Source organism: Salvelinus namaycush, chromosome 20 (genome assembly GCF_016432855.1).
Source record: "Salvelinus namaycush isolate Seneca chromosome 20, SaNama_1.0, whole genome shotgun sequence".
In the NCBI taxonomy this organism is placed as follows: domain Eukaryota; kingdom Metazoa; phylum Chordata; class Actinopteri; order Salmoniformes; family Salmonidae; genus Salvelinus; species Salvelinus namaycush.
Window position 1 is genome coordinate 30,769,317 of NC_052326.1, and position 26,290 is coordinate 30,795,606.

Genomic DNA, 26,290 nt, shown 5'->3' on the forward strand with positions numbered 1-26,290 from the left:
TTGCCTTCAAATATTTGGCGCAATGAGTCCTATACATTCTAGCCAACACACTGTATTGACAGTTTCATGACCACTAACTTCTATATCCTCACCCATATGCCTATCTTCCTGTTGTATCTCATTCCATTCCAAATTAAGTAATATTTTGTACTTCACATTTTTTGACAGTTCTGCATGTGTACCACAGAAGCATCAAGCGAACTGTTTACTTCAGCTTCTTCTTGGGGCCCAAGTTGATGGCATGTTCTCACATATTCTTGCTGCAGTTGACAGCATGAGGATGGAGGCGAGCGTAGGACTTGTGGCAGATCATTTTGTCGCAGTTGTCCTTCTGGGCCAGCTGATGGCTCAAGAGATGGCTCGATGATGCCTCCACGCAGACACAGCACAAAATGCAGGGTGGACTCTTTCTGGATGTTGTAGCGTGACAAGGTGCGACCATCTTCAAGCTGTTTGCCTACTCTGACAACGTGCGACCATCTTCAAGCTATTTTCCAGTGAAGATCAGACCCTGCTGATTAGGATGAATACCTTCCTTATCCTGGATCTTGGCCTTGACATTTTCAATAGCATCGCTGGGCTCAACCTCAAGGGTGATGTTTTTTTCCGTCAACGTCTTCACGAAGATCTGTATCTTGGCAGGCCAGCCGCTAGCTGAGCCTCAACATATGTTTTGAACTCAAATTCCAGTAGCGCATTCGATAATTTTCCTAAGAAATTCTTATGAATAATACATGTCCTTTTAAACAGAAAAGGAGACTGAGTAGGAGGAGGATGATAATTCCTGGGGAAGTTAGACCAGCACAACAGGCTCCCTGGAGACCAAACAGATGTTTACATTTGAGCTGCATCAAAGACACATCACAGCACATGCCAGTGATGCCACTGAGCCCCAGGAAGGAAGGCCTGCCTAGCTTGTCACAGAAACGTCTTCTCAGGTTTGCTGCTTGACGGTGCTAAATTCATTAATGAGAAAGTATGAGCTGATTTGAGAGGAGAAGACAAGACAAGGACTTCCTTGTTGGAAATCGTATGACTTTTAAAACAAGGTTTCGAGATAGAGCGAAGTGTCTATATGAGCTTTTGAGGTTTTTCTAAATTAACCTGTGAATAAATGAGACGCTCTGGAAACGTGGAATATTGGTGAGATTAATATGAAAGAGAGAACATTTGCTATATAAGTACAATATACAGTATATTAGGGGTCCCCAATAAGTGGCCTGCGGGCTGAACAGGGTTTTATTTGGCCGCAATGTTTTCTGAGCAAACATTTTATATACCAGTTAAAACTTTGGATAATAGTCCAAATAAAGAAAAACCCTTCAATGAGTAGGTGTGTCCAAACTTTTGACTGGTACTGTCTATATAGATACAGTGACTTCAGAAAGTATTCACTGGCCTACACATATACCAATACCCCATATTACAATACCCCATAATGTCAAAGGGGAATTGTGTTTTTCTAAATGTTCTAAATTAATTAAAAATGAAAAGCTGAAATGTCTTGAGTCAATAAGTATTCAACCCCTCTGTTATGGCAAGCCTAAATAAGTTCAGGAGTAAAAATGTGCTTACCAAGTCACATAATAAGTTGCATAATAGTGTTTAACATGATCTCATCTCTGTACACTTTGGATGGTGTTTTAATAACCCAGTCACTACAAAGATACAGGTGTCCTTCCTAACTCAGTTGCCGGAGAGGACGGAAAACACTCAGGGTTTTGACCATGAGGTCAATGGTGACTTTAAAACAATTACGAGTTTAATGGTTGTGATAGGAGAAAACTGAGGATGGATCAACAACATTGAAGTTACTCCACAATACTAACCTAAATGGCATAGTGAAAAGAAGGAAGCCTGTACATGCATCCTGTTTGCAACAAGGGTGTCACGACTTCCGCCGAAGTTGGTGCCTCTCCTTGTTCGGGCGGCGTTCGGCGGTCGTCGTCACCGGCTTTCTAGCTGCCACCGATCTACGTTTCTTTTTCCATTTGTTTTGTCTTGATTGTACACACCTGGTTCCCATTACGTTATAATTTATTCCCTATTTAACCCTCTAGTTCCCACATGGTTTTGTGCGTGTTTGTTCTTTGTTTAGTGTTCAAGTCTTCTGTGAGCTGGTGTGTTTTCCCTGCGTGGAAATGTTGTTGTTTCTTTTCGAGTAAAGTACGTATTTTACTCAGTTCTGTGTCCTGCGCCTGACTCCGTCCTAACCGCTGCACATTGGCACTTGACAAAGGGACTAAAGTAATACTGCAAAAAATTACTTTTTGTTCTGAATTTAAAAAATTATGTTTGGAGCAAATTACTGAGTAAAACTCTCCATATTTTCAAGCATAGTGGTGGCTACATCATGTTATGGGTATGCTTGTAATCGTTAAGGACTGGGGAGTTTTTCAAGATAAAAAATACATGGAATGGAGCTAAGCACAGGCAAAATCCTAGAGGAAAACCTGACACATTCACCTTTCAGCAGGATAATAACCTAAATAAAACGCAAGGCCAAATCTACACTGAAGTTGCTTACCAAGAAGACAGTGAATGTTCCTGAGTGGCCGAGTTACAGTTTTGACTTAAATCTGCTTGAAAATCTATGGAAAGACTTGAAAATGATTGTCTAGCAATGATCAACAACAGAATTTTTGAAAAGAATAATGGACAAATAATGTACAATCCAGGTGTACAAAGAGACTTACCCAGAAAGACTCACAGCTGTAATTGCTGCCAAAGGTGATTCTAACAAGTATTGACTCAGGGATCTGAATATATTTCATTTTCAACAAATTTGCTAAAATTTGTGTAGATGGGTGAGATTTTCTGTTGTTGATTTAATCCATTTTGTATTCAGGCTGCAACACAACAACATATGGAATAAGTCAAGGGGTATGAATACTTTCAGAATGCTCTGTATATTATTTTATTATAAGAAAATACATAATTGCTTATATCGGGCACGCTTTCAGGAGTTTAAACTCAGTTTAATGTGTCTCCTAACACAACACCAGAGACCATAGTGTCTTTACAGTACAGTGTTCCAGTATAATTGCATTGCCAGAGACAGATTTACAACTCATCTACTGTATGAGCTCTTGGCTCTGAGTGGCGATGATAACACACAAACATTTCTTCACATTAGTGTTATAAAAATTTGCACATTGCTGTTGAAATATCATCCCGTTAAAACAAGGAGCCCAGGATTAGACACGGGGCATTTTTCTTTATCTTCCTTTTCTTCACACTTAGCCCCCCCTCCTCTCCACTCACTCACACACTGGGGCTCAGCCCAGCCTTGGAGAGAGATCAAAACTGAGGGCAATACAGGGGAGGCAGGTCCCACTGGGCAGGGGGGGTTGGATTATGCTGGCATACCCCTACTGCCAAGATCAAAATGAAGTGGAAGGAATATTAAACCTTGGGCTGGGGTGCCTGGCAGGCAGACAGTAATTGGTACAGGATTGTGTCCTCCGGCACTCGCAGCGTTCCTCTCCTCCGCTCCTCCTGCAGAGCAGAGCGTCCCACCACTGAGAAGGGGAGGATGGAGAGTATACACATACACACACAGACATGAGCACACACATTGTACAGTACACACACACACACACACACACACACACACACACACACACACACACACACACACACACACACACACACACACACACACACACACACACACACACACACACTAGGCACCCTCAGTGGCAGAGAAAAGAAACGTCACAACAACTTCCAACACCAATCGACGTTACAGTGCATGCATTTCAGCAGGGGGGTTCAAATCAACTAAATCACATAATTCTCATTCTCCGGGTTTTCACTCACACAAATCAATGTGAGTGGTCGTTTGAGAGGTGCTTTACACTTTTAAATATGTATTTTACATGTAAAAAATAGAGGTAATTGGCTGCTTTGTTGTCCTTTACCTGGGCGGGCAGATTATAAAGACACGGCTGCGAAAGAAAATGGCCTCATTTCCCCTAGAAGCTAGCTTCCAAGGGGACCTGAACAGTGATGGTAATAATGATGAAGTAGCCTCTAAGGAGGCGAGACACACACTCCCAAATGCAAATGAGCATGATACCCATGAAATTAAGATGCAGTTCCCCAGAGATAGCCACACAGATTATGGCATACTGCGGGAATTTGGAGATATATATGTCATGGTGAGTCAAATTAATTTCACGATAGACTGAGACTTGAAACTATGTCATACCTCCACGTCTGGCATGTACATTGTGTTTCCATTAATTAGGTTTGCTGTATCGGAGGGGTAATAAATCACAAGTCCAGTCAGTTCCTCTTGTAATGAAGTCCCAGCCGCACCGCATGCCGCATCAGCAAAGCACTATTAGCCGTCTCACAACGTTACAGTTTAAATGTACAGTACTGGTTAGAACAAATATATGTACTGTATGTATAGGGCCAAAGATACCGCTTTGTGGACCACACAAGAACCTCCTTGATACTTCCCTATGTGCTTTAACTAGAGAACAGGTTATATGTTATTCATGTTCAGACCTGCTACCCTGGCTGACTCCACACAGATTCAGCTGAGGTTAGCCCTCTCAGTGAAGCATGGTGGTGGCAGCATCATGCTGTAGGGATGTTTTTCAGCGGCAGGGACTGGGAGACTAGTCAGGATCGAGAGAAAACCTTCTGTAGAGCACTCAGAACCTCAGACTGGGGCGAAGGCTTACCTACCAACAGGACAACAACCCTAAGCACACAGCCAAGACAAGGCAGGAGTGGCTTCAGGACAAGTCTCTGAATGTCCTTGAGTGGCCCAGCCAGAGCCAGAATTTGAACCCGATCGAACATCTCTGGAGAGACATGAACATAGTTGTGCAGCGATGCTCCCCACCAACCTGAGTTTGAGAGGATCTGCAGAGAAGAATGGGAGAAACTCCCCAAATACAGGTGTGCCAAGTTTGTAACGTCACACCCAAGAAGACTCGAGGCAGTAATCGCTACCAAAATGCTTCAAAAAAGTACTGAGTAAAGGGTCTGAATACTTATGTAAATGTGATATTTCAGTTTTTGTTAAAAAAAAATGTGCAAAAACATCTAAACCTGTTTTTCCTTTGTCATTATGGGGTATTGTGTGTAGATTGATGAGGGGGGAAAACAATTGAAATCATTTTAGAATAAGGCTGTATTGTAACAAAATGTGGAAAAAGTCAAGGGGTCTCAATACTTTCTGAATGCAATGTACCCCTCCTCTCTCTCCCCCTCTCTGTCTCTTTCTGTCTGTCTCTCTCTCCTCATGTCCATCACTCTCAGTCAGAGGTAATCATTATCTGTCTCTCGGTGCGGAGCTGCTGAGAGGTATGCCTGCAGGGCCTGTCTGGCGGAAATGTATGGCCCCTCTGTGGAAAAGTCACACAGAGACAGGCTTGCACCCGCCACCAAGCCTCCCAGACTCAGTCTTGCATTTAAATGGCAGTAAATCGGCACTAATTTTCCCAGTGTGTCATTTCCCCATGTAATGTTGTCTGATGGGAGCCGGTGTGATTTTACCGGCAGAGCTGTCAAGGCTGATTTACCCAACGCAGCACTGGAATACAGAGAGGAAGAGCTCTTCTAGCACCTGAGTGGAGGGTAGAAGACAACCTCCTCGGTTTTTACCCACAGGAATGGGTAAAAAGACCCCAGTCATATCTGCCTCTGTGAGATCATGGTTTGGGACAGTAGCTTTTCCTGACCATGCAACCTGACAAGTAAAATCTCTGGTCCCTAGTTATGGTGAATGCTGCACAATGGGGGTATTCATAGCTTTAGTATCAGTTGCTAAATTGCCACCAAAGGGACATGTATATAGTAGTCATTCCTCCTGCCTAACAACAGTATGTTGGCAGGCTGTAGGTTTCACAGATGACAGCTATTAAAGCAGGTATAACTGGAGGCAGAACAGAAGGCTGGTTTTAAATGTCAATGGTAGAAATCATTGAAGTGAAGATAAAGGTTGGGCACAAATGAAGTGAATGCACACTGCACTGTACAATGACATGCAATAAAAGGTATCTGGTTATTTCCTTGCTCTTAACAGATACCTGCACTTACAGTCTATGACAGTGGTAGTAACAAGTCATCACTAATCGGAAATTGTCTCACCTGGCCTTAGCAATTCACATTCACTCTGCACTTCTCCTCCCCCCTTCCTTGCAGTGCTAATAGTGCAGCCCCTCTCAACACGGTAAAACAAAGGTCCCAGGACACAACAGCCTGAGCTGGGCGTATTAGCATTCACTGTGCTAGAGGTTAGAGGAAGTCTCTCAACTCATTAGTGAAGAAGAGAGGCCCTTTAAGCTGGCAGATGCTGCATACTGTATCAGCAGAAAGGGTAGAGCAGAGTCGAGTCGTTGAGTCGAGCAGAGCCGAGTATAGTAGAGCAGCATCCATCCGCAGGCCTCCCTGTTGGCGTGCAGGGCGCAGCTGGGGCTCAGCCCAGCCTTGGAGAGAGATCAAAACTGAGGGCAATACAGGGGAGGCAGGTCCCACTGGGCAGGGGGGGTTGGATTATGCTGGCATACCCCTACTGCCAAGATCAAAATGAAGTGGAAGGAATATTAAACCTTGGGCTGGGGTGCCTGGCAGGCAGACAGTAATTGGTACAGGATTGTGTCCTCCGGCACTCGCAGCGTTCCTCTCCTCCGCTCCTCCTGCAGAGCAGAGCGTCCCACCACTGAGAAGGGGAGGATGGAGAGTATACACATACACACACAGACATGAGCACACACATTGTACAGTACACACACACACACACACACACACACACACACACACACACACACACACACACACACACACACACACACACACACACACACACACACTAGGCACCCTCAGTGGCAGAGAAAAGAAACGTCACAACAACTTCCAACACCAATCGACGTTACAGTGCATGCATTTCAGCAGGGGGGTTCAAATCAACTAAATCACATAATTCTCATTCTCCGGGTTTTCACTCACACAAATCAATGTGAGTGGTCGTTTGAGAGGTGCTTTACACTTTTAAATATGTATTTTACATGTAAAAAATAGAGGTAATTGGCTGCTTTGTTGTCCTTTACCTGGGCGGGCAGATTATAAAGACACGGCTGCGAAAGAAAATGGCCTCATTTCCCCTAGAAGCTAGCTTCCAAGGGGACCTGAACAGTGATGGTAATAATGATGAAGTAGCCTCTAAGGAGGCGAGAGAACATAAACATACGAGTGAGTAAGAGGCTATTTCCCAAATGGCACCCTATTCCCTATGTAGTGCACTTCTTTTGACTGGGCGCTTTTGGGCCCATAGGGCTCTGGTCAAAAGTAGTGAACTACATAGGGAATAGGTTATCATTTGAGACACAGACAGAGAGGGCCACGGAAGGTTCTGGACCTTTTCTTCTCTCTCAACATATATGTGAATTATTCTCTATGACAAAATGTTCAAGGTCAACAATTTGACAAAATGCTTTTATGAGTGTTACTTTGTATTTCTCTTGCTAGCAATACCTACAGAGTTACATTCAGAAAAAACATACAGTGCAACATGTTTCTATAATGACAGAGAGAGCTGTTTATTACGCTTAAGAGGATGATGACATGAGTGAAATCTCCTGAGGGATATGTTTTGTTTTGATGTACTTCTATTGGCCGTCTGAGCCTCACCCAAACCATATGTTCATTGGTCATTGCATGCAAAACAAACCAAAAGGGAGTTTAGTGTAATAATCTGCCACAAATCCCTAGCTGTCGCTTAGATTAGAGTCCCTAAATGTTGACTATCCATTTATTCCTCCACAGCAAAAGGGACATACTGTAGATCCCCCAAAATCAACAGGCAGCCTTTAATTCTTAAAGCATAATGCTGACATCTAATGTGTCTCTATGAGGGGTTTGATATCCCCCCCAAAAACCTCTATTGACTTTAATGACGAACAGATGCCTTTACTTACATACTTAGACAGCGGGAGATAATATAATAAACCTGTTTTAAATGTTATAATTTCTAATGCTAATGCTGGCAGAGTTGTGAGCCTTCTAGAGTCCAAACGTGGAAGGCATAAGGCACATTGAGGGCATACTGATACTCTTCACTCCAAATCTCATTTCAATACAATCTGCCCTCCAGTGACAATGTCAAAGCCAGGCCCTTGATTTGTTATAAAGGGATAGGTGTCTTAACCCTACATATTTATATTGATGTCACCTCAGTGTCAAACCCCATTTCTTAGCTCATAATTTGAGCCAAATAACTATCAAGGTGAATCATAAGTGTGTGTGTGTGTGTGTGTGCGTGCGTGCGTGCGTGCGTGCGTGCGTGCGTGCGTGCGTGCGTGCGTGCGTGCGTGCGTGCGTGTGTGTGTGCGTGCATGCGTTCGTGCGTATTTGTACTTGCGTATTTGTGCGTGCATATTTGTGCGTCCGTGTGTACGTATTTGTGTGTGTGCATGTACGTATTTGTGTGTGCACATGCCAAGGGCTGGAGGCTAGAGAGCTCAAAGGGATGATAACATTGAAACCATATGTTTTGTTAATAAGTCGATGAATATACAGTATTTCAGGAGATGGAGTTGCCTGTATGGTAGTGAGAGTAAGAGAAACTTACATTGAAATGGAAGGTTTGAGTGGTTCTAACGGGAGAGCTACAGCAGGTGAGCAGTTTGTCTATGTTAATGTGCTGGACTAATGAACAAGAACAGAGTTTGGTGGATGGGGAAAATGTTGACCTTGGGATGGGATGAGCCTGTTGTATAATGTGCTCCAAGCCAGGTCCCCGTTTTAAACCTCAGCTGTCACTGTCACGGGGCCAGAGCTTTCTTTTATTTATTTCATTTTATTGTCTCCACTTACTCTGACCCCTAAGGAATGGCTTGACCCACCCAATCCTCTTCCCTCATATGAGGAGAGCTTGAGAGCACGCAGCAGCTCAGACCAGTTCAAGCGCGAGGTAGGGGGAGAAAGAGTAAATGTTATGACCTCGCGCTGCAGGTTCCTGTGTACGATGATGCTTCCAGCCCTATAGCCAACATAACAAGTATTTCTCTGGAGAGACCAGTCGTTATGACATCATTCTGTGCATAATGAAGCTAAACAACAACATTGAAACAAGAATCTGTCATTTGAAATAGTAAAGAGGGCATCCTTGTTGTGAGATCCTCAGCTTCCCCCTAGCAGTCCTCCCAGCCTTTCATATGGAATTGGTTAATTATGTAATTTGTCAATTTTATTGCCCAGAGAGCCCTTTCATAGGCTACAGATGCCATTGCAGTAATAGAATGGATATTGCTAAATTAATATAAACTTAATTGTCATCTCTTACCAATAAAATTTGATTGCAGCCTCCTTTATCAGATGGGCTGCCGGGTGCTGGTGATGATGGGTAGGTGTGATGAAATTTGATTGCAGCCTCCTTTATCAGATGAGCTGCCAGGTGCTGGTACGGTGGGTAGGTATGATGTGGTCCCGTGTGGCTCAGTTGGTAGAGCATGGCGCTTGCAACGCCAGGGTTGTGGGTTCATTCCCCACGGGGGGACCAGGATGAATATGTATGAACTTCCCAATTTGTAAGTCGCTCTGGATAAGAGCGTCTGCTAAATGACTTAAATGTAAATGTAAATGAAAGCAGTGAGACGAGGCACTGCATGGGCAGTAAAAGTGTTTGTGACTAGACCAGGATGTGTTAATAAAGGCTGTCCCCTCTAACCTTCCCCCCTAGCCCCTCAGATGCAGCGCAAGGGCTGTTTCTATTCTGAGAAATGGACAGGAGGATGAGGGGTGAAAAATGCAGGGGGGGGGCTGTCTTTCAGGGGTCAGAATCTGGGAGATGGGGGGAGTTCACGTTCATTTATCTTGCTACTGTCTGCTCCGTTTGACAGGGGGGCCAAAGGTCAGAGGATGAGAGGAGGGGGAAGGGCTGTAATCTTGAACCTCTCAGTTGTCTGCCTGCGTACATGGTGGAGGTAATCAGCCTCCCTTCTCGCCCCCCTCCTCGTCCAGCCAGAGAGCACCCTTTGACCTTTTCGCAAGGGAAAGCACCATTTCACCCCAAACAGATTGGGCAGAGAATCAGGTCCCTTCACATAAGCAGATCACGACCTGACATTCCTGTGACATTGGGGATGTTACAATATGGTTCACGCCGCCAGGTTTACAAGGGCAGTGCAGGCAACATGCTCATAGCACAGCGGGTGTTTTTCATAATGGAAAGCAGTGGGCAAGCCAAGCCAACCAAACTGTTCACTGAAGCTTTAATTTAAAGAGTGGCTAAGAATAAAACAAAGCCAAAGATGATGTGAAAAAAGGCACAAATGAATGTATTCATAAGACAAAGGTTACATGACACTGTCCGCATGTGTCTTGTGGCGTGGAGAAAGCACACTGATGCATAAATGCACAGTGTCTGTGTGTTCATTAAACCACTCATTAAATAAATGTATCATACATTTGCACCGCTGAGGGAGCAATGCCAATAACAAATAAATGCACAGCTGAGAGTGAACAGCACCTTAAAAGTACATCCACTACGGCAAACGTTGCGAGGGAAAAGGACACATTTCATTCAATTTTTATGAATTCCATAGAAGGGTTCTTAACTGGAGAGCAAGCCTGGGTTGGAGACAGGAGACATTAGATTACACAGGTTAGGAAGTCATATATTTTTCAAAATATAAAATTCTATGAATAATCATACATTTATGATTAATATGCAGTGGTGTACTTGTATTTACTTGTATAAATGATGTTTCATGAAGGTTGGTGGGTATCAAAATGCTCACTTCATGTGAGCAATAACCATGTGTGATATGATGAGACATTATATTTTTTTCATCAAACTATGTGATATAAAACAGCAGAAGACCAAAGATTACCAGGCCATTATATTTGGTCTAAGAGGGGAGGGGGGTGTAGATCCACTCTAGTCTGAAATGACAGCAGAGGATCTCTCTCTGTGCAGTTCTCTAGCAGCCACTAATCCCTGAAAAATGATCTATCTGTGGGTAGAATGGTGAGGGGGGGCAACACACACCTCTGATGCACCCCAAGCCCTCAGGACCCCTCCTTTCCCAGGCCTTATCTGGCAGACAGCTCCACCAGGCCTGCCCCGTGTGGGGGGTGCGAGGGCGGACTGAAGGGGGAAATAGAAAGAGAGGGGGTCAAATCCTCTAGCCTAAACCACAGCAATAATCGGCAAACATGCCTGCTCAGGGATTTAGGCAGGGCCTGAAGTAGGTCGCCCACTGAAGGGTTGTTGTCATTTTGTGTGCGGCCGTGCCAGGGCTAACATCAGTTGTATTTGTCAAAGTGAACATGTCTGACAACCAGACACTGCGCTGGCACGGAGACTAATGCAATGTGCTTGAGAAAGCAGATAATGAACAACCAATAATGAACAAGCAACAGAGCGAGAGATAGAGCACACCACCATGTGTTCATTGCATTTTGCCACTTTATAAGAAGTATACTTAAGATTATTATCACTTAAAGTGCTATTTTAACACTTTTTTACAATACTTTTTTTGATGCGAGAGTGGTTTGTATTAAAGCCCCAAAATATTGAAACTTCCAAGAAAGTGCAAGGTTGCAGTTCTGTTGTTAGACTCTCCTAACTGGCATTGATTATGCCAAGAATATGTATTACACCAGACTGTATGTATTATCTTCATAATGGAAGTCTCCTACTAAATACAGTTTGGGGATTTCTCAATTGGTGTATTAATGTGCTTGCTCTGTCCGGCAGAATAACCAGACACACTCCTCACAGAGCTTTAATGGTTTTGTCCACTCACATAATTGTCGTTCATTTTAATGGACCGTTTTCCAGGCTAGCAATAATGACAGAGCTGATGTCACACCAGGACATCGTGCACATTTTTTCATTCACCTCAAACTTGACATTCAAATCCATACATGCTGCATCACATTTTCTCTCGTATCCCCTCTAGGTTCCCTATGAATCAAAATGCAACAGTATCTGCGACTAAGGCGACTAAGGTTTGGTCTGTCCTTAATAATCAATTGCGTATTAATTAATCAGCTTATCTATTTATGATATTATTTATTTATTGTATTTTGCAGACACTGCCGTCACTGTACATTTTGATAGAGGACCATACTGTACTGCAAACACATAGCATGACTTCAACTGTTTCCCCTTTGACCTTCTCCCTTGATATCCTTTTAATGCTGATAGTGTGTAGACGGATTTCAACATGCACACTTTAACCCACAAAGTGTACTGGTCAACAGATTCATAACATTGAGCACTCCATTATTTAACTGTCAGACAGACAACATCTTGCAGGAGACAGTTCAGTGCAAGGTCTCCTTCTTTAAAACTGCACTTAACATTTAAGCAATTAACATTTCAACCACCTCGCTCAGTTTCCCTGTTCTGTCACTGTGCCTGTGACTCACTGTATGGATACTTTCTGCTCTACCACGCAAACGCACGCACACACACACACACAGCGAGCGCGGACTGGTGGGTGGAGGGGGAGGAGTTTGTGTCAGAGGAGGTTGAGCTGTCTACTGTGAGGTTTATAGAGTAGCAGACAGGGGTGCTGTCCTACAAAGAGGGAATAGAAGAGACTCTGACAATGAACAAAAGCAGACAGTAAGAGATAGAGACAGAAAGAGAAAGACAGAGAGAGATTGAAAGAAAGTGTGCATGCAGCCAGCCTGGGACAGCTTGGCACTATAGAGAGACAGACGTTGGACTCTAGCACTCATTTCCTCTCTGCTCCACTGCAAGCCCAACTCCTTCAGCTCACCACTGCATCAGGAGAGTCAGCCCATGTGGAGAGGGAACCGGTTTCTTTTTTTCAGACACTCAGCATCTAGGTCCTGAGGCAAGGAGAACTGAAGCAGAATCCTGCAGAATTGCTGGTGAGTGTTTTAGTGTTTGTCCTAGTGGTCACATTTCCAGCCAGTGATGTGAGTGTGTTAGTCATTAAATTGTACTGAGTTATGTTGTGAGTAATGTTAGATACATTATGTTTTAATTTTTTTAGATCTGGTCTGGATTTGTACAGAATTTCTTAGTTTGCACCTCTAAAAGCAGATGGGATATCTGCTTCTTTTTCACTGAGTATTAGCTATATAAGGAAACATACTGTATTGTACAGACATGGGATCTTCATTTGATCACCCTGTTGCAGGATAACTTTGGTGTATCTTTCCTTCACGAAAAAGGAATCAACCCCTACAAAAATGTTCATTAATTATAATCCATATAATAATTCACATTTGCTGTTGCTGCAGGATTATTTTTGTACTGATTATTTTTGTATTTTCTGCAGGATTATGATCTGTACTGGTTATATGTAACAACTGAAAATGAATGGGGATAACATCAGTATAGATTTATGTGATATTTACAGTCCTGCTGTCAGCTGAGTGATGATACTCTTTATGGTGGTATTTATGGCTTGTCTTTTTCCTTTGGGGGGACAGGAGGAGGAAACATTGCAGTAACAACTTAGAGTGTCTGTGTGATTATGGATGACTCCAGCCGTCATTTTGAGTAGAGCGTCTTCCTCCATCATGGTACAGCAAAGGGGACACAAATACCCAGCAGTTATGGACAGTGATATGAGCCAAGAGGTTTTCTTGGGACTGGGTGCAGATGACAGGGAGGAGGTTTTTGGACTGTTGCCCTCCAACAAAGACCCCAACTGGTGCAAGACTCCCACGGGTCACATCAAGAGGCCCATGAATGCATTCATGGTCTGGTCGCAGATCGAGAGACGGAAGATCATGGAACAGTGGCCAGACATGCACAATGCAGAGATCTCCAAACGCCTAGGCAAGCGCTGGAAACTCCTCCCCGACTATGAGAAGATCCCCTTCATCAAGGAAGCGGAGAGGCTCCGGCTAAAGCACATGGCCGACTACCCCGACTACAAGTACCGGCCCCGGAAGAAGAGCAAGAGCTCCATGCCCGTGCGGGTTGGGGACAAGGTCCCCTTGAAGACAGGCAAATCCCACCCGGGTGGTCGCGCATCCGCTTCCGCCACCTCCACCGCCACCAGCAGAGGGCTCAAGGTACGAACGCCTTCCTCCAAACACAGAGCCAGCTTCGACAGCAATAAGTTCAAAGGTTACGATGAGGGCATCAGCGATGATGACACAGTGGATGTAGAGTTGGCCAGTCCGATGACGAGCCAGCCAGGAGGGCAGAGGTCAGCCGTGGGTGTCTTCCACCACCAGCAGGCTGCCATGACCCCCGGCGAGCAGCAGACTCAGCTTGCAACCCAGCTCAGAGTCAAAGTGTCGACCACCACCTCCCACCAGCCCACCTCCAAGCTGCCTGTGGGCCTCTCCTCTGGGTCTCCAGTACCCCACAGCCTCCCAGAGTCATCCCCCAGGGTGTCCTCTTCCTCTGAGCCTCTGGCTCCCCTCTCCTCCACTGGCCGCTCCTCCACCGGCCGCTCCTCCACCCCCACCTCCACCAGCTCCTCCTCCTTCGTGTCGTCGGCCTCCTCCGACGAGGAGCTGGACGAGGAGATTTTGCATATTATCTCCAACGCCAACTTCGACACCATGCCTATGGACTGCTCCACTCTGGACAAAGACTTTGACGCTACATTTCACACCAACTCAGGATCCCACTTCGATTTCCCTGATTACTGCACCCCGGAAGTGAATGAGATGATATCCGGGGACTTGCTGGTGCCCAGTATCTCTGACCTGGTGTTCACCTACTGAGGCCCAGCATGCCTCTACAGGATTCTGGCTTACTGGCAGAATATATACTATTCTTAAAAGCCTGTGGTTTTTTGGTTATATTATAAATTGGACACTTTATTTTGTATTTTCTCAATCAAGTCCGTAAGTGCTAATTCTTCACTTTTCCCAGTATGCCACATCCTGAGGGTCTGGTGTACAAACAGTGAAAGGTTGCTTACGTCAAGCCTTTTATCAGAGTTCAAATATTCAGGCACAGAACAGGAGACCAGCTACAAACAGACAAGCAGACACTGAACAGATATGTTCTTAGTAGAGGGATAATAGCGCTTTCAACAGTTAACTTATTCAGTATTTTTTCTTCAGTATTAACAGGAGCATGTACAGTAGCATTTCCATGTCTTTCATATGCATTTGTTGTATATGAAGCAGCATAACAACCATGTTCTGACATAATCAACCAAACTCAAGGCAGCAACTGCAGATTGAAATAAAAAAAATGCATGTTATCAACAAATCATCTGTAAATATCAAAGGGCAAAAAGGGAGATCATGTGAGGAATAGTGCTTATGTTGCAGCTAATAGTCCTTATGTTGCAGCTAATAGTCCTTATGTTGCAGCTAATAGTCCTTATGTTGCAGCTAATAGTCCTTATGTTGCAGGTAATAGGAATCTGCAGCACTTGTCATCAGGCTTTTACAGTAGCATCAGTTAAAGCATAGGCTCTCTCCAGGAGAGAAATCCGCTGCATACTCTGTAATTAGGTAACAGCACTTTCATCGCCTTGCTAATAGTGCAGACTCCAAGACATGGAGTTCATGTAAACACAAGCCTTGTGTGTGTGCCTGATTCATTCCAGACAGTTGAGTGTGACTGTAACGGTGGTAGGTGGTTAGAGAGTGGGGCTAAGTAGTGGAGGGGGAAGAGGAGGAGTGGATGGAGGAGTGAAAGAGGGGTTGGGGGGGTCTATGATGGGGGTCAGGAGAGGCTTTTCATTCAGGGAGCTGTGCATCTGTCCTTGCAGGCAGCAGCCTTTGTGCCGGAGTTCAGAGTGTGAGTGTTAGTGTGAGTGTGTGTGCGTAAGTGTGTGTGTGTGTGTGTGTGTGTGTGTGTGTGTGCGTGTGTGCGTGTGTGCGTGCGTGCGTGCATGTTTGAGCTCAACTGAGTGAGCGTCTGCCAGCCGGGGGAGTGTAGGGGGGGTAGTGTATTCAGGGGGAGATGAGGATCATGGCCATCCACACAGCCACCAGCACGGTAGAATTCATGTCATGTCTGCAGTCTGGCTGCAGCTGCCTGATCAGGGCCGATTCAGCGGTGAATGGAGGCGAAATCTGTGACTGCCAGCTGTCCCTCCATTGACTCTCTCAGGGATCATTTTGTCTAGAGGTCCTACTGCCTCCCGTGGCTCATTCATCTGCCCTGATCTGGGGATGAGATGCACGCCACCTCTCCTCTCCTCCTATCAGCCCATATCTTCTCTCTCTCAAATAGCCGCAAGGGGACGAGGTGACACAGCGAGAGAAGGAGCCAGAACCCCTCCCCCCCTCTCCACCACAACATGTGACCTTTCTTCTTTTCATCCCTCTATCCTCATTAATTACATCGCCTGGCTTTGGCACCGTGGAGAAAAGAACCTGTGTTATTTACTTACTCTCCACAAGCAGCTGGCGAAGAGCCAGCCAGAAAGCAGCACCAAAACCCTTCCTGCAGTTCATACCTTAGATAAACTGATGTGAATCCCTCGTCAGACAGATCTTGTTGGAGCCAGCCAGCATCCTCTAACAGAGGCCGCCCCATGCGGTGCAGAGTGCCTCTGGAGCAGGCCATGGAGAGGCAGGGGACAGGGGATACATAATGGGACCATGGCGGATACGCTGGGAGTTTTTTTTCAGACCAACATGCACCATTTGGAGTAGCGTGATAATGACTGTGTGGTACAGGGACCATGACGAGAACCGTACTGGATTTTTTGTTGTGTTCCTCCTCAGTCCTTCCCCCCAGGAAACACCTGAAGGAACCAATGTGTGTCTATGTGAGGCAGGGTTTTAGTTCCTTGTGATGATGTCTGGAGAGAACTGCACCATAAACTTTACAGTACAATGTCTTCATTAGCAAAAAAAATGAATAAACCAGGTAACTTGTTTCTGAACTGGAAGGGGGCTTCCCTCTTAGATATCAATGGTAGGAGAAGACATATGAAGAGAGATGGTTCTACTACAACCCGAGGCCTTTAAGAGTCCATACAGCAACACTGTTTTCTTTCTTCTGTTACACATAAGTAGAAGTTCCTCAACACTATTGGAAGGACACCGTGTGAGAAGAAAATAATCCAGCAACAACATCCAACCTCCATCTAAAAGTGAACTGCAATCAAGGTTTTAGACATACTGCATGTGTCCTAGTGTTAAAAAAGTGATTGCCAGTATTTTGTACTTTTAATAGGCACCTTTTATTGGTTAGCATAGACAAAGTATGGCAGAGTTCACCATTCCTGACGAAACAGGTGAAATTATAAATGCAGATTCAGCAAAAATGTATTGGCTCACAAATTGAATGGGTATTTCAGCTCTTGATCATGCACATGATCTGTCTGGCTATAATATTAGCAGTCAACAAACCTAAAGTACCGTGCAGTGTAAACAGACACATCCTATGGTAATGGAACCAATACTGAATTCAACACCAGCAGTAAAAATTGGACTCAGGACTAAACTAACAGCTTACTGTGGAACAACTCCTATTTCTAATGTGCTGTGTATGTCTGTGTATTAGATCATGCATCAACCCAAAAAATTGGTAGCTGCAAGAAAATGTGATACTGCTAAGTAATACATTTTCAGATTCAATCTTTGAAAGTACCATGTGTTTCAATCATTCAGGTGCATTTAAGTATAAATAAAATATTTATTTAATTACATTAAACAAACAAAACATTCTTAAGCAAAATGTGCAAAGGGAACACCCTTGATCTAAACTAACCAGCATTTTTTATTAGAATGATTCTAGGCTCATTTTCTTTCTTTATTTCATATTTTAGAAAGAGAGCTAGAAAACGGGCTAGACAACTCACAGATGGGCTTCAGCAAATTAGTGTCAGAGTGATAAATGAAAAAAAGATGGAGAGAAATTAAGCTGGATAAAAATACCCATCTGGTGGCACCTCCTACTCTGGGCCAGCCTTTGATGAATAGCATTCCCTGAGATGGAAATACAAGGACAAAGCAAATTTCATATAGCTGTTGGCCCCCGTCTCCTACTGCCTCCCACATCACAAGTGTGGCACAGGAGCCCCTGCCATACTGAGCATGTCTGTCTGCATGTCTGTCTCCAGCTACAGCGTCACGCATGTGGCTGCCACCACGGCGACAAGGGGCCCCTCAGCAGGCCCAGTCCAGGGCTATAGGGGTCAACAGGGGACACTCTCAGCCTCAGGGTCCTAGTAGGACTTAACTTACCATTCCTTTAAACCACACCGACCTGACAACACAACAGCAGCACTGGGAGACCCGGCCTGCTGCACACAGAAGTAGCCAAAATACGACCATGATGCCTCACATTTTAGTACACATTGTTTACAAGGTTTTATGGTATTATAGACTGAGCTGAATACAGAATGTTTCCTCTGTTTTTCATCTTCGCAGCAAGGGTTGTTTTGATATATTTACAATGTCAAATATGATTTGTAATCTATTCACCAGCACGTTTCTGGTCTTAGTTATGGCAAATTGTAACAAAACATATTTCTGTGATATGAAAACAACTGAATCTTATTTATCTGAAAATATGCTTGTGTTGAACTTTGATTTCTCAACGTTATTGTAGAACAGGGGATAATGGGGGTGTTTAAATATATTTTCATGTGCTACAAATGCATTGGATCCAGCCTACACTCCAGAGTGTACTAGTCAGAACTGTCTAATCAAATATATTAGGCTCACCCCTATTCATCATATATACTGTATATTGACATACATTTTATGATCTGCGTTGATGAATGTAATTGGTCGATAAGTAGTACCAAAATTCTGACATTGCATTGATAATAGGTATGCATGTACAAATAGTAAACGTCTCTGAAATTGGAGTAACTGCACTTCATATAGCCTCCCATGCAACACCTTATAATAAAAAAATTGGGGGAGAATGATGGTGAAAGTCATTTAGAAATATGCATCACTATGCTAACAGAACATATTGCTAATATTGTCATATTGGAAACCCCCTCTGCTGTGTAGACTGTTTCATTCCTGCACTATTTTTTATGGATTGGTGCACAACAAACATTATGTATTTATATCAATCAGTCAATTGCAAAATTGCAATTCGATAAAGCTCATTTATTCCGTGTGTAAAATGGTTAAACAACTTACCATCTCGTTCATCTTAGTATCACGTTTTACCAATAATTAGCATTGCTTTATCATGTATATGTATGCTTTTTGTAGTGTGGTACATTCAGCTGTTCTGACAGCGAGTATGTGGATAGAAATAAAAGCACTTTGTTGTAAATATGTACGTAGATCTGAGAGATGTCATTCTCATTTTGGATAGAGTTATCAGTGTAGTGACTCTGCATTACTGAATAAACTGTTACAGTCAACGTTGGATGTCTGTCTCAAACTCTCTGTTTCTGTCTGGGTAGAGTGGAATTTTCTGTATCAATCTGGAGATGTAATATTCTCAACTGCCTTCTGGGGTTTTAACAGTTGGCTTCCACTGTGACAACGTTATGTGTCGGTTGTTTCACTGTGTCTGTCAGGATGCAGATGTTCTTGTGGTCAAACCTAAGGAACCTGAACATGTGCACTTATGATGTCATTCACTGTACATGTACACAAGATATATTTGAGGCACACACTGAAACCACTGTCACACACTGACTGAAAACCCACCACAACACATTCTCACAATAATTTTTTAACACTTAAAGTGTAGTGACTGTTATTTCAGCACAGTGAAGAAATACAAAAATTAATCGAGCTAGGGGTTATTCCCGAATCCAACTGAGCAACAAAAATTATTCTAAAGGGGAATTATTCGGTCGACCAAATATAGTGTGCCCTTCTGAATTCCCATTTAGAATTCTAACCTGGGTCTGCAGCCAGCCGGGCTTCTATAGCCAAAGGCCATGTTTGACTGCTTATGGCTGATGAGGGTGACATTTATCCCTTTTGTCACTTCAGAGACTTACACACGAGACAGTGTGGTGAATCAAGCAGACATGCAGTGTGCATCAAGCAGACATGCAGTGTGCTCTTCACAGTTATGCCAGCTCCAGATTCAAATATGGGTTAAACAAATGGTATCAACGGCTGCTGAAATAGGGTCCAGACTGAATATTCAGCCCATTTCAGGGGTGAGTGACACGTTGTGTATTGAGAGAGAGAGAGAGAGAGAGAGAGAGAGAGAGAGAGAGTATATTGTCGGAGCGCGCAAGCAGCGTGCAGCAGAGTAGACGTGGTTGGTTGGGTGGAGGTTTGATGTGTGTCACGCTCTTGATTCCCTGATTCTAATAAGCTGATTTTGTGAGAGACACCTGAGAGGATTACTCAAAGGATTATGGGTAGCAGCAGCTCTCACATTAGATTAGATGCACCTCACACTCTCTCACGTTAGATTGGATGCATGTCACTCACTACCACCCCCTCCCTCCTCTCCACAACATATACTAGTTTACCCAGGAGTCACACCATAATGTCTGACAAATAGCACTCTCCTAATGCCCTAAACACACAAATGCACAGGGATAACTCTATCTGATAACTAACTCCCAGTGCTAGGTGCCACATAGCTCTACACATGTTGTGAGTGACCTGACTCACCAAAGGTGTCAACAGGCATCCATTTTGTTTCACTACCTGGACCCTTTAACCTTCTTACAGCAGCCCACAGTGATAGCTGCCCTCAAAAGTGTGTCTGCCTGGTGAAAACAGCCTCATCTGTAGAACAGCTTATTGAGTTTCACAGGGAGCTTAGGTAAACACATAGCTGTTTTACTGGCTGAATCATTGAAAGCTTACATTTCACTAGGACCAACTACCAATGGCTCTGGCGGAATTAGCCAATAAAGGAGTATTTCTCCACCACTTTTCTCCCTGGTCAGAGAAAATGAAGTGTACTGTTCTGTCCCTCCTGATCTATCTATTCTCCCCAGGAAAACACAGTCCTGATAGGAAAGGATTTAGGTCCTTGTAAACTGCTGCATCAGTCCACTCAGGCCCATACCAGGATTAATTAGGCCTAATTGCTGTTCTTCCAATTACGCAGTGATGAGCAGAGAGACATGATTATTGCTAGGAAGCTCTGAAGGAGAGTCCTCCTGCATAGTCTGGGGCATGGGGAGGCAAGGATTGACAGTGGAACGCATTGTGTATTTGTGGGAGTTTTTGGGAGAGAGAGCGAGTGTGTGTGTGTGTGTGCGCATGCACGTGCGCACATCCAGTGTATGTGTGATCTCTGTGTATTTTTGTATGTGTGTGGTGCTCCTAAGCAGCAAGACAGCCAGACCTATGTCACATCAAATCAAATGTTATTGGTCACATACAGATTTTTAGCAGATGTTATTGCGGGTGTAGCGAAATGCTTGTGTTCCTAGCTCCAACAGTGCAGTAATATCTAACAATTCTCAACAATACACACAAATCTAAAATAAAAGAATGGAATTAAGAAATATATAAATATTTGGACAAGCAATGTCGGAGTGGCATTGATTAAAATACTGTAGAATAGAATAATAATATGAGATGGGTAAAGCAGTATGTAAACATTATTAAAGTGATTAGTGTTCCATTATTAAAGTGGCCAGTGATTCCATGTCTATGCATATAGGGCAGCAGCCTCTAAGGTGCAGGGTTGAGTAACCGAGTGGCACAGTGGTCTAAGGCACTGCATCTCAGTGCTAGAGATGTCACTACAGACCCTGGTTTGATTCCAGGCTATATCACAACTGACCGTGATTGGATGTCCCGTAGGGCGGTGCACAATTGGCCCAGCGTCGTACGGGTTAGGGTTTGGCCGGGGTAGGCTGTCATTGTAAATAATAATTTGTTCTTAACTGACTTGCCTAGTTAAATAAAGGTTAAATAAAAATACAACCGGGTGGTAGCCGGCTAGTGGTGGTTATTTAACAGTCTGATTGGCTTGAGATAGAAGCTGTTTTTCGTCTCTCGGTCCCAGCTTTAATGCACCTGTACTGACCTCGCCTTCTGGATGATAACGGGGTGAACAGGCCATGGCTCGGGTGGTTGATGACCTTGATGATCTGGGACATCGGTTGCTGTAGCTGTCCTGGAGGGCAGGCAGTGTGCCCCCAGTGATGCGTTAGGCAGACCGCACCACCCTCATGTACCAGACAGACTACTGGGATTCTGTCTGTGCCATGGTGTGATCTCTCAGATGAGGCTGCTGAAACTGCGTTCGTCACCCCTGACCTGGGTCTGACTGCAAGTGTGATATTTCTGTACTTAATTTTCTATAAATGTGCTAAAAACTTGTTTTCACTTTGTCGATATGGGGTATTGTGTGTAGATGGGTGAGAAAACAGGTATATTTCATCCATTTTGAATTCAGGATGTAACACAACAAAATGTGGAATAAGTAAATGGGTATTAATACTTTCTGAAGGCACAGAATTTACTGTATCTATCTATCTATCTCCTCCCTCCACAGGAAAGTCCACAAGTGGATTTTCTTGTTTGTCCTTTTGGAAAAACACAAGATGCTTAAAGAGACCAGCCTACATCATATAAATCCAGTTATTCTCTGGATCTCCTCACACACATACACACACACACACCCTCAAATTAAAAACACACATTACCATGCGTTTGCCCTCTGGAGAATGCCGAGATTTGAGTGGGCCAGGAGACATTGGTGTGGACAGATTTGGACTGTCTGTCCCCTTTGGGCCAGTCTAGTAATGTAGTGACTCCAGACAGGCTGCGTTACGGTGTGGAGGGAGCCAGAGGAGGCCACACACTGCCAAAAGGGGACAGTATGGAGGCTGTAAAGAGCTGAGCAGGCCAACAGCTGGCACCCTGCCCAGTGACCAGGCAGACAGCCGCTACACAAGAGGACAGGCCTGAAAGCCAAGACAGACATACAGTCAGACCAAGGATACATCCTAAATTGCACCATTTTTCCTATATAGTGCACTACCCTGTGGACCCTGCTCAAAAGTAGTGTACTATATAGGGAATATGGTGCCATTTGGGGTGCAGACCAAGTCTGCTTCAGGTGCTGCTGGAGCCTAGAAGTCTATGGAATAGTCACCCTCATTCAGTATAGACAGTGGACTTAAAGGCTAATCCTGATAAGTGCACATTGGAGAAGTGCAGACTTGGTTTATGTGCATTGCGTTTCACCAGTCCCAATTCAAGTTCACTCTTTTTAATTGCTCTGGGTATCTGCATGCTCCAATTAGATAAAGATAGTTGGATTCAATAGAGCATGTACATACAGTACATGACAGTCACAAAACAACACATTTATCAAGAGTTGACAGTATGTTGCTACCTACGGTACTGTATAGTATCTGTAGTCCCTACTGTAAAACCTGCTTTCTCAAGCCCAGTTGCTTTGAGTTCTAGATGTTAAAAATAGTGACAACTGCAGCATTTTTTTAAGGGTTGGGAAAATACACATCATGCATCACTGAGATGTCTTTCGCTTTTATATTGTCATGAACTGCACCAGTTCTCATTTTCTGGGAAAGCCATTTCAGAGTTGACATTTTAATTTTCAAGTGCTGTCTGAACATGTGTGCACAACTGTGTGTGTGCGTGCACGTGTCAAATCAAAAATCAAATCAAAGTTTATTGGTCGCGTAAACAGTTTAGCAGGTGTTATAGTGGATGCAGCAAAATGCTTATGTTACTGGCTCCTAACAACGAAGTCAAATGTCAAACAGCTAAAATATAAAGAAAAATACCAAAAAAGAAAGGCAATAAAATCAAGAACGACGGGACAAATCCAACTAACCCAAACAGCACTACTGTACGCGTGTGCGGGTGCGCATATGCCTTAGATGTTGTAGTTTGTATCTTTCACGGCAGTCCTGTACATTTTGGTCAACGTTATTGCACTACTTCCACCTCAGGTGGCCTGAGCCCAATTTTATGGTGATTAACAGAAACACACTTCACCCACGATTTTACAACTAACCAGAACAGTCCGACCTGACTTATCCTTTAAAGGCCCATGCACTTTTACACCTCATGCATTTCAATCTCTACCATCGGTGGCTGTTCAGTGTGCACGTAAAGACTGGGCTTTTCTATAGGGCTATAGCTCACTAGCCACACCATTGACTTGTTATATAAAAGGCAACACCATTTGGTTGTAACTCGCCTGAGGTGCTTGCTGAAGTTGCATTGAATTGAACACTGTGAAAAATATAGACCACATCATCGACTTGAATAAAATTATTTCATTATCAGAACATATACTGTATGTCAAGGTATTACCTGGAATAGTTTTGAATTGGGGGGCAAACTGTTACGATCCAATGATTGAGATCAATGCATAGGCCTACATCTGCGGAATAATGCAATATCCATTCCAGCTGTATGTCAGTTATGGTGAGCTCAAGCACAGAGGTATAGACATCAAGACAGATGATAATGGTAAATTTCATCCCAAATGGCACCATATTCCCTGTATCAGCGTTTCCCAAACTAGGGGTTGCGCTTGGTTCATAGACACTAGATGAGGTTGTATTAAACAGAGCAGTTTCTGTTTTCTTCCTACAATTGTGTCTCTATCGTTTGAACGGTTTAAGCTACAAAAATATGTTGACCCCATCCCTGAAAGATAAGACTCTCAGAAACACGTACGTGTCTTCTGCTTCCCTCTACAATGTTCACAAGCCTCATTGGAACAGAGTGGACAAGACCAGGCACTAAATCAGATGAGAGGAAAAAGAAAATCATCAACGATGATCTTCTTCTCAACACAAAATGATTGTCTGATGATTTTCTGAACTTTCCAATCAATACCTTTTGATGCATTTCAGTCACTTCACATAGGGGGCCCATAGGGCTCTGGTCAGTACAATACTGTATGTAAGGAATAGGGTGCCATTTGGGAAGCAAAATCACATTAGCATTTCCAGGGAGGCAGTGTAGCAGTAGCCTACATGTCTGAACATGTCTTGCATCAACAGGATAGGCACAACCAATCTGGCAACCTGCTCCTGGCTATGACCTACTTCTCTGCACACTGACCTTCAGCGGCGGAAGACATTCTCCAGACACACACATAGACACAGACAAACATGACACACACTGACACCCGCTCACCCACATGCCCACATACATACATAGTGTATACAGACACACATGATTGTAAATGCGTATCAGTCTTTTAAAAATGTGGTAACACAGCGTGGTTGCATTCTCAGACACATGACTAAAATACAGCACAACACACAGACACACTGCTCAGCTTGGCTTTTTAACACAAACCATTGTCTCTACAGTCAGCCAGTGGTTTGTGTTAAAAAGCCAAGCTGAGCAGTGTGTCTGTGTGTTGTGCTGTATTTTAGTCATGTGTCTGAGAATGCAACCACGCTGTGTCTACTCATCCGCACTCATTTAAAGCCATAGATCTCTTCACCTGAGAGTTTACATTACACACACAGAACAGTGGGAGATGTGACGTTTATTCATGTTTACATTGTTGGGGTTATATGAGACTTTTGAATGGAAATGCAGTTAGTCAATTTGCAACCAACTTAAATTCCATATCATATAGGGGCCTATCATTTTTTTCCCCCCAACTCAATTTTTAAAAGACTGATATGCATTTACAATCATGTGTGTCTGTATACACTATGTATGCATGTGGGCATGTGGGCGAGCGGGTGTCAGTGTGTGTCATGTTTGTTCGTGTCTATGTGTGTGTCTGGAGAATGTCTAGTGGTTAGAGTGTTGGTCTAGTAACCGAAAGTTTACTGGATCGAATCCCCGAGCTGACAAGTTAAAAATCTATCGTTCTGCCCCTGAACAAGGCAGTTAACCCACTATTCCTAGGCCGTCATTGAAAATAAGAATTTGTTCTTAATTGACTTGCCTAGTTAAATAAAGGTTCAATAAAAAATGTACCCACACACACATCCTCCCCACCTGGATGCATCTACACCAGAGCGAGCTATACGTACACACCGGAAACACTCATGAGTTTGTAGGCCACTGCTTGTGTCTGAACTCACTTCCAGACAAGATGGAGAAGTTCTCTCTCTAATTACAAGCATCATGGGGTTCAGAGCCTGCCCTACTTGTCTCTTATCAGACATCTGCCAAAGAGTTCAGATACTGATACAGGGTTAGACCTCTTCACTGCAAAATTTACTGTACAATGTCTGCCCTTTTGTAAAATGGAGTTCAAATCATCCATTTAGTTCTTATTAAGTCTTAAAGTTTGGGAAAGTCAAAGGGAAGGACACAGAAGTAGTTTTAGCAGGCCTCATCCTGATCCTCTTCCTCCACTACCACGCCTCCTGTGGATGTTGTTTCTACTTCGCTCAAATTAATTTGCCTTTAATCCTGTGTATGCCAGTGGATTTACCCACTTCTCCCTGGGTTTACAGGGAACTTTGAAAGTTTCTTCAAGTACAGTCGC

At 43.8% G+C, this 26,290-nt stretch overlaps 1 protein-coding gene and 1 pseudogene across 1 annotated transcript; one reads left to right on the forward strand and one right to left on the reverse strand.

The window, feature by feature from the left end:
• Positions 1-205: 205 nt before the first annotated feature.
• Positions 206-4,234, reverse strand: LOC120064755 (annotated as a pseudogene).
• A 9,251-nt stretch (positions 4,235-13,485) lies between these two features.
• On the forward strand, positions 13,486-14,691 carry LOC120064564 (transcription factor SOX-4-like). Its single transcript, XM_039015154.1, has one exon. The coding sequence runs from the start codon at positions 13,486-13,488 to the stop codon at positions 14,689-14,691; it is 1,206 nt and encodes a 401-aa protein (XP_038871082.1).
• Positions 14,692-26,290: the final 11,599 nt, after the last annotated feature.

What these genes read in the sequence shown, in the direction of transcription:
- LOC120064564 (XM_039015154.1), top strand. Translation starts at nt 13,486, where the DNA reads ATGACTCCAGCCGTCATTTTGAGTAGAGCGTCTTCCTCCATCATGGTA.